Consider the following 8,944-nt stretch of genomic DNA (forward strand, 5'->3'; position numbering starts at 1 on the left):
GGATGAGGAAGATCCTGGTTGGTTGGTTTGTTCAGCAGATGGATCCGACAGTGATTTATTATGATAATCAGAGTTGTATCAAACTCTCTGAAAATCCAGTTTTTCATGATTGGTCCAAGCATATAGATATCTGGTATCATCATCTCAGAGATTTTGTATTGAGGTGCATCATGTTGTTAGATTACATTCCCACCGAGGAGCAAGATGCTGACATCTTGACAAAGGCATTGCCAAGATGTAAATTTGAGTTTCACAGAGACAAGATCGGGGTAGTGGATAATCCCTTTCTTATTGAGAGGGAGTGTTGAGAAATGGCAACAAGAAATTCCAATTTAATTTGTCCTTGAATTAAAATGTGAACTAAAATAGAATTCTTTTCTCATAACAATTTGAAAATAACTAATTAAGTTTAATTAACCTAATTAATTTAGGAAATTCGAATTGAAAGTCTTTTAAAAGACATGTATATGTTATCCCTAACTTATAGGAGTTTAGGATGAGCTATGAATGACTTGTAATTAGTTAACTTGGTTTATTGAGTTAAGTCTAGTTAAATTAGTTCCAATCAGTTTCAAGAACTAATAGTGAGTAAACCGTTTGTTGGGACACTAGTGACCTAATTAGTGCTACTCTAGTTAACCGAAGATTCCACTATCAGAAACTCATGCATGTTGATTCTAAGAAAGACCCAGTTGAGACTAGAGTGCAGGACAGTGTACCATTTGTTTTAGATTTTTCTGAGTTGCACTAATAGTGCATGCATTCAAGAACTGATCATTGAGGGATAAAGCTATTTTTAGAGGCTTTATTTCCCTTTAAATACAAGTTATCGTTCATATGAATTACACATTGGAATAGATACTTGGAGAGCTTTTGAATTAGCTAAGATTTTGCCTTGAGCTTGCTTATGAGTTGGAGATTGAATTTCCTGAGTGTTGGGATTGTTCTAGAGAGAACAAGCATTGTATTTTCATCTTGATTTTCTAGATTAATACAAAAAAAATAGTGGGGTTTTGAGCGGTAGCTTTCCCCGGATATTTGTTGTGTTATTTGCCTTTGATTATCTTCCTCTATTGATTATTGCTTTCTCGATGTTTATGGGCTTCCACTATAAAGAGTAGAAGTAGATTCTTGTCTCTTGCTTTAATAAATTGCAATAGCTTGTGAATCTACAGGATTTTCTACATGAATTAGTAAATATTCTTTATCCAAAAAAAAAATTTACTGCTAGACAACATGTCACTTGCCAATTTCCACTCAATGAGGCATTCGAAGGGAATAAATGAGGTGTAATTTACATGTCCAACCATCATTGGATTTCAAAAAAACCTTGAAAATTACCCTTTATAAGAAAGCCCTTTTTGATCCAATTATCCTACAACTAACTAATCACATGCAATACATTTAAATATTATTATCTAGCTCATGTTGAGATTGCTTTCAATTACAAAAAATTATGTAGGTAAATGTTACTATTTCCATTAGAACAACCAATATATGGATGGCATCACCTTCATGTGCTTTGATATTAATTGCAATGGTTGGAAAAAGTACACAAGTGGTTGATGCTAGATTCGGAGGTGATTGCAACTATAATGAACTTTGTCTAATTAGATTTCTAAAACTATATTTGAAAATTTTGATAAAAAAATATTATTATGATTGATCTTAGATAATTGTAAAATTATTCAACAAGTTTTATAATAGCAAGAATGTTAAATGTCAATTATATTTGAATGACTTATTAAAGTGTGTGTATGCCCAATATATCAATGTTATTTGAAAAGAAGCACATCAATTAGATGGTGATGAGTGAGTCATCAATACTTTTTAATAGAAAAAATTTAACAATATTAATTTTAACATTGAAAGAAATACAAAACCAAACATTAGTCTTGAAAACAATGCACATAGTAATATGATGACTACACAACATGCAAGTGAACAATGAATCCCAAATGCATATGTTATGGCTATGAAGACCCATACTCTAACTTTGCACCCAATTTGTTTAATAATCCCATACAATATACATATGTTGCATAGTCACCACGTAAAATAAGTGAATTGGGTGTTAAGGTACAGCAAAACACATGAAAAAGGTAAACTACACACAACATTTACTAGTGTACATGGTAAAACAAGAAGGGCTAAAATTTTCCAATATGTAAATCTCAACCATACGAAAGCCCTAGACCCCAAAATTCCATTACTATAATATCTATAACTACATATGTTTGAATATAATCAAGCAAAAACCATCAATAGATTTATGGCTAGTTGCAATGATATTGTGGGTAGAAATCTTCTATAGAAAATGTCAAATAAACTTAGGATTTCTACAGTACAAGTTGTCCTAATAATGATATAAATTAAAAGCTCCCATACAAAAAGGATATACTAAAAATGAGCTAAACAATGTTATAAAAAATGAGTCCATATAAACAAGTTTATTTGATAAATATGATCAAAATATTGATATTCATATATCTATTTCACATTTTAAATTTGATTTATATCTATTCATCAACCAAGGTTTATAAAACAAAAAAATTCAATTTTCTATAATTGTAACTCTACATTCAAATAAAAAAAACACATTCATATAAAAACAACTTAGAAAACCACACATTGCAAAATACTTGTAAAAAAACAAAAATCTCACACTTTCCTAAATAAATATATAAACTACTTAACTAAAAAAATTACATTAAAATAAGAACTAAAACCAAATATATTAATCCTGCAAAAAACTTTAAAAAGGAATCTATAAAAGCGTAGAAGTCTCATTTATTTAGAAGAATATGTAAAGCTATAAAACAAAAACATAAATGTCAATGACCAAAATGATGAAATATTCAAAATATGAAATAAACAAAGCTAATAACCATTTTAATTCTAAATAAATTAAATTCAAATCGATCCTAAACATCACAAAGATAACACATGAAATGAAATAAATTTCACTTTCAAATTTCAAAATACAAAAATTAATGACACCAATTTAATAAAATTCACTTTCAAAGTATAAAAATTAATGACATTAATTTAAAAATATCGTTATAATTATTTTTAGTTAAGACTAACCTAAGTACCCACGGGGGATTTGAACCAGTAACCTATCGCAAAGAGTGCCTTAACAGCGCACCCATTCACTGTGAATCCAAAACGCCCCATAAACAAAATATCGTTATAATTTAAAAAACATACTATAATTTTAATTATATAACAATAACCCCAAAACATCACACTCATATTTCAATGTCCAAAATCTTATTTGGCTGGCTGGTTGACACCATGCCTTACACACCCATTTACTAAATCACTGTGAATCATAATGTTATAATTTTCACAGTAACAACACACTAACTCTAATTCTATCCAATATCTCTCTAAATGCCCAATCCCTATATACACTTTAATGGAAATTACTTTTTAAAACTTAAATGAGTAGAATATGTTTATTTTATTTTACAAACCGTGGAAAATATGGGAAAAGGAAACATCGACCCAAAAGAAGGGAAAAACATTATTAATCAAAAAAAACTGTGCGAACTGCCTAAATGCACCGAGGTCCGAGCTCGCTTGATGTCTTATAATACTTTTGCGAAGGTTTCCTCATTTGACTCGTCAGGAGGCTGAAAGTGCAATGATCTGAACGTTTCCAGATCTGGCAGCTCCTCAACAGCAAAACACCCTCCCATGTACAGATGTCGAAGCTGTGCAAGGCCACGAAGCCCCGTTATTTTCTTTAATGCACAACAAGCTCTCAAGTTTAGTGATGTAAGTGTTTTCGGCAACGCTCCAACCTCCACCAGATCCTCACAGTCACTGAGATCGAGAACTTCAAGGACTGGGCAAACACCTTCACCGAATGATATTTCAGTTATTCTCGTCTTCGACAGATTTAACCGTCTGAGTCTAGGCATGCAGTTGTCAATAGAAGAGTCCAACAATCTGCGGCCTCCTTGAACCTCTTCCACACTGGCAAATGGCAGTACAGTGACTACACTAATCGGGCATCCCATTAAATTCAAAACTTCAATGTTGTTCAACTCCCTTACATCCAGACCTGGTATCTCCTCTATTTCTTCACACCCACCCATGTCCAGAAATCGAAGCCTTGCAACGCCTCCAAGCCCCTTTATTTTCTTTAATGCCTGACAATCACGCAAGTTTAGTGATCTTAGTGCTGTCGGCAATCCTCCAACCTCCTCCAGATCAAGACAACCACTGAGATTGAGCAATTTAAGGACTGGGAACACACGTCCAGTGAATGAGTACTTCCTCAATGGCGTCATCGACAAGTCTAAGAATTTGAGTCGAAGCATACAAGAATCCTCATTGGCAACAAATGGCATTACACTGAGTACACTAACCGAACAACACTTTAAATCCAAGCTTTCAAGATTGTTCAACTCCCCGACACACGTATCTGGCAGCACCTCTGTGTCCATACACCCGCTCATGCCCAAATGTCGAAGATTTGCAAGGCCATGAAGCCCCGTTATTTTTTTCAAATCACAACAACCATTCAAGTCCAGGAATGTTAGTGTTGCCGGCAATGCCCCAACCTCCACTAGATCATCACAACCACTGAGATTGAGATCTTGAAGGACTGGGCAAACACCTTCACCAAATGATATTTCAGTGATTTTAGTCCGCCGCAGTGTTAAGGATTTGAGTCGAAGCATGCACTTATCAATAGAGGGGTCCAACAATCTGCTGCCTGCTTGAATCTTCTCCACACTAGCAAATGGCACTTCACGAATCGGACAATAAGCTGTTGACAAGGATGACAACTGTTTAAGGTTTCCAATGGCACTGGGCAATTCTTTTAACTTGGTAAAATCCAAAATTAGCTCTTCCAGGCACTGCTGATATGTGACTTGGGCAGGCAATACTTCCACTTTGCAATGAGAAATGTCTAACCTTTCCAGCGTGCCGATATTCTCTAGTGTTTGGCCAGAGAGGGTCAAGTCGCGGCACTCTTTCAAATTGAGATGTTTGAGTCGAATCAAGTTCATGAAGGAATCTGGCAGCATTTTTATGCTGGCACACTTCACCAGCTTAAGATTTTGAAGATATTTTAAATTTCCAAAGGATGGCGGCAGTGTTTGCAAATGCTTGCACGCAGACAAGCCAATATGTTGGAGCTTTCTTAAATTTCCAAAGGAAACCGGCAGTGTTTGCAAATGCTTGCACCCAGACAAGTCAATATATTGGAGATTTGTGAAGTTACCCAAAGAGTCTGGCAACGACGTCATTCCTGCCGTGAGTCTCAAGTGTTTCAGTGAGCGGAGCTGAAAGAACTCTTCCGGCAATGTTCCTGTAAAGTTGGGCAGTTCAATCTTTTCCAGAAATTTCAATTGCTCTATGGAATTTGGTAACTGTGAAAGTTTCCAATCAATTTTCAACTCCCTCAACTGAAGTGGAGGTGCCTGCATTGCACGGTTGAAAATTTTGATATGATTATTTAAAAATTATATCGCTACCCTACCATACACCTGCTGGGACAAAAAAAATTATGAAAGTTAAAAATAATGATAATACTTGACGGGTACCTGGATTTCAGTGTTCCACAAAGTTCCCAACCTCGGGATCGGGTGTTCCTGAAACATAGTTTCCAACTGCGGGTTTTCCTCAAACAAACTTCTCAACGTCGAGTATTCACTAAACACCCCTTCCGGAAACAAAGTTCTCAACATCGGCAACAGGTGTTCCCGGTTCTCCACTTCAACCAATTCTAAGACTCGTAGATTCGTTATTGGAATGCACGAAAGTAGTGAGGAGCCTGAATTATCATTTTGAATCGGCCAGTTGGAAGGTAGGGAGGAAGATGAATCTATCTCACAACGAAGCCATAAAAGTTCTGGCTGTGTCATCACATTGAATAAGCTTTCCAGACAATCAGCAGGAGCTCTCAGCAGCTGTAATCCTTTAATATGAAAGTCAGGAACCCCAAACTCCTGACTTTGAAATGATTCGCCGGCTCTCCTTTGAACGACGCTAATTCCGCGCACCTATATTGTTATAGGAAAGTGGTTAGAAACAAGATTGACATCTTTGCAAAGTTTAGAAACCACACCCTCAAAGACACAATTCTTTAACCATAAATTTGACAATATAACATAATTTCTAGAGAATCAAACCTACCTTGGAATCAGTCGGCACATTTTTGAAAATTTTGTCAATAGGGCCCCAAAGACGACGTGGACATCCAGGAGGTTCTTTGTCCGCCAAATCCCTCCCGAGGTCTCGGAGGTGATCATGCATTCTTATACAATTTTCTTCGTCGAATGATACAAGACCCCTCCTCTCTAGAGTCGTAATACCCAGCCATCCTTCCAAGCCATATGCATCCCATACTCTTATAGCTGTATCCCTATTTACTCCTATAAAAAAACAGGCCACATCTAAGAATATTTCTTTTTCCTTTTTATCAAGACTGTCATAGCTAATCTTTAGTGTATTTTGTATTTCAGGGGGAACCACTTGAGATAGTTTGCGCCGTTGGGCTTGCCAATACTCGTGGCTTTCCGAGTAAAGCAGCGACCCAATTACTCTGAGTGACAGGGGCAATCCCTGGCATACTTCTAAAAACTCTCTAACCAAATTTCCATACCCGTCAGCAGGATAAGGCTGCTGGAAGGCGTGCGAACAAAATAGTTCTTGAGAATGTTCAAGATTCAGTCCTGTCATGTTGTAAATGGTTGACTCTTCTAGCCTTGCATATTTTGTAAGAACGTCCTTATTGCGAGTTGTAAGCAAAATCACACTACCCGCAGAAAGGACGTCCTTGATGGGTAAAAATAACGCTTCCAGTTGCTCGAGACCATCCACGTCATCCAGTATTATGAGAGCTTGAGAACTCGGGAGGCGTTTGAAAATTGGAATTCCTTCATCAGTGCTACTACATATCGGCAGATTCAACCCAGTCAGATCCTGATAAAGCTTTCTCTGGTGAGATGGTAAAGTGCGCCTAGCTGCAGCGTCCCTTACCTCAGCCAAAAAACAGGACCGCTCGTAATCTGATTTGTTTGTGTTGAAGAATAACTTTGCCAGGGTGGTTTTCCCCACCCCTCCAGGACCCACAATCCCCACAAGGTTGGGTCCCTCTCTGTTGTGCTGCTCCTCCAATGACACGATTCTTGCAAACTCCAGCAGCTTTTCATCCAATCCAGTTGGATGCTCAGCCACATGCAATGGTGCCTTGCTAGCCCTTTTCAGCACCTCTTGCGCTACAGCGTCCAGGAACTTACCTTCATCACTGGTTATTGGCAAAAGAACAAGCACTGCATAAGTACTTAAATCATTATTTATCAGTACAATTACGCTAATACAGAGAAAGAGAGATAAGAGTTCTAACCCATTATAGGCGTCCAGCTCGAAACCGCTTAGAGATGAAGCGTCAAACAGTGCCTTTTTCCAAGCCGCAATTCTTTCCGGGGTGTATCTCCCTTTCTTTTCATGAATGAGAAGCGCTTCAGCGTACAGGTTTTCGGTGCTCGGCCAGCAGCAGAATCTCAAGACTTGAGCACACAATCTATCGATGAATTTGCCCTTGTCCGTCCATCGTAGATCAGCAGGCTTTACATGGTAAAACACCGGAATAGTAGTGGCATCCGGGTAACTCAACATCTGAACAAGTTCGTCGAGACACCATCTCGATTCCGCGTATCGAGGCGAGAATATAGCTACGTGGACGGAGGCTGTTCTTATCGCTCCTTTTATTTGAGCTTCAATATCTTCTCCGCGCTCCATTTCTGGTTGGTCGAGAAACACTTTCAATCCAGAGGAAAGAAGCCGGCTATAGAGATGGCTGACAAAAGTTTTTTTAACATCCGTCCCGCGGTGATTAATGAAGACTTCATAACTGTATTTGCTAGGGGGCGCAGATGCAGAGATGGAGGTGGAAGCGGTGAGCTTAAGTCGATCCCAGATTCTCGGGAATCTGATGGACATGGCGCAGTGCCAATGTCTTTCCGATTTTCAAATATTTAGGGAATCTGCAATTGACTTAAAAATGGCAAGATGGCCCCGTGGAAACAGATGCAGAGCCGGATGTGAAAGCAGAAGCCATTATTATGAATGCAGGGATACACAGAGAAATAAGATAATGAGAAAGGGAACTCTGGGGCAGATTCACAAAAACTCTGCCTCTCGAAGATACACTGAATGGTTAACTGTCAATGCAGCAGCAATAATATCTCTCGTTCCGGTTTCCAAGCGCGCCGTGTTGAGGAGAGTTCTATTGAATTCGGTAACCGTGAAGCAGCAGGACACGTAATGACATGTTTTGGGAACTTAAAGCATCTCGGGTCCCACCTTTGTCGGCCACCTCATAAAGCAGTTTTGTAACGAGGCTATTTTCCAAGGCATCCGCGGGTCCCACCTTTGTTCTTGTTCTTTGTTTTTCATGGTCTAAACGAGTGGGCGGGACGGTGCGTGTCTTATGGTGAGTCATTTGATACATGCGTCGCCTGGACGTTGGTACACTTCCTTTCGTGGACTTGTAAAGAGACCGGCCTGCATTCAGTTATTGGTATTCTGGGCGCCACCACACTCGACCTTTAGTCAAGAGTAACATAGTCATTATTATCAAAGTCGAATCTCTTTATTAGGGATTTAACCTTTTTTAATTTCAAATTTCAATCGTTCAATTAACTTTTCGAACTTTCTCCAAAGGGTCAAATCATTTTAGAATTGCAATTTAAAATGAACCTTTGGCGATGATTATCATTATTATTGGTGAAGACCAATTTTAGTCTATCCAAATTAGAGTAGGGTGTTAATTGATTATTATTGGCGAATACCAATTTTAGTCCATCCAAATTAGAGTAGGGTGTTAATTGATTTGTTTAATATTAGTACAACTTGTGATTGGTATAAGTATCAATCATATTTATAATAATATTAGAAAATATGATTGCTATAAGTTAGT

The 8,944-nt window shown here is 37.8% G+C and overlaps 1 protein-coding gene across 1 annotated transcript; it reads right to left on the bottom strand.

The window, feature by feature from the left end:
- Positions 1–3,241: 3,241 nt before the first annotated feature.
- Positions 3,242–8,346, bottom strand: LOC149188793 (disease resistance protein Roq1-like). Its single transcript, XM_089411701.1, has 4 exons — positions 7,370–8,346; positions 6,157–7,270; positions 5,565–6,023; positions 3,242–5,441 (listed from the first exon to the last, which is right to left on the bottom strand). The coding sequence occupies exons 1-4, from the start codon at positions 7,963–7,965 to the stop codon at positions 3,594–3,596; spliced, it is 4,017 nt and encodes a 1,338-aa protein (XP_089267827.1). The 5' UTR covers positions 7,966–8,346; the 3' UTR covers positions 3,242–3,593.
- Positions 8,347–8,944: the final 598 nt, after the last annotated feature.

This window comes from Pinus tabuliformis, chromosome 3_1 (assembly GCF_031772625.1).
Source record: "Pinus tabuliformis cultivar Carrire ecotype Pingquan chromosome 3_1, CPIR1, whole genome shotgun sequence".
Classification (NCBI taxonomy): Eukaryota; Viridiplantae; Streptophyta; class Pinopsida; order Pinales; family Pinaceae; genus Pinus; species Pinus tabuliformis.

Bases quoted from the DNA above. Each gene is read 5' to 3' on its own strand.
- LOC149188793 (XM_089411701.1), bottom strand. From the start codon at position 7,965: ATGTCCATCAGATTCCCGAGAATCTGGGATCGACTTAAGCTCACCGCT. The intron at 7,271-7,369 runs GTTAGAACTCTT...GCCAATAACCAG, and splicing joins GAGCTGGACGCCTATAATGG to TGATGAAGGTAAGTTCCTGG. The intron at 5,442-5,564 runs GTACCCGTCAAG...CGTGCAATGCAG, and splicing joins TGTGGAACACTGAAATCCAG to GCACCTCCACTTCAGTTGAG.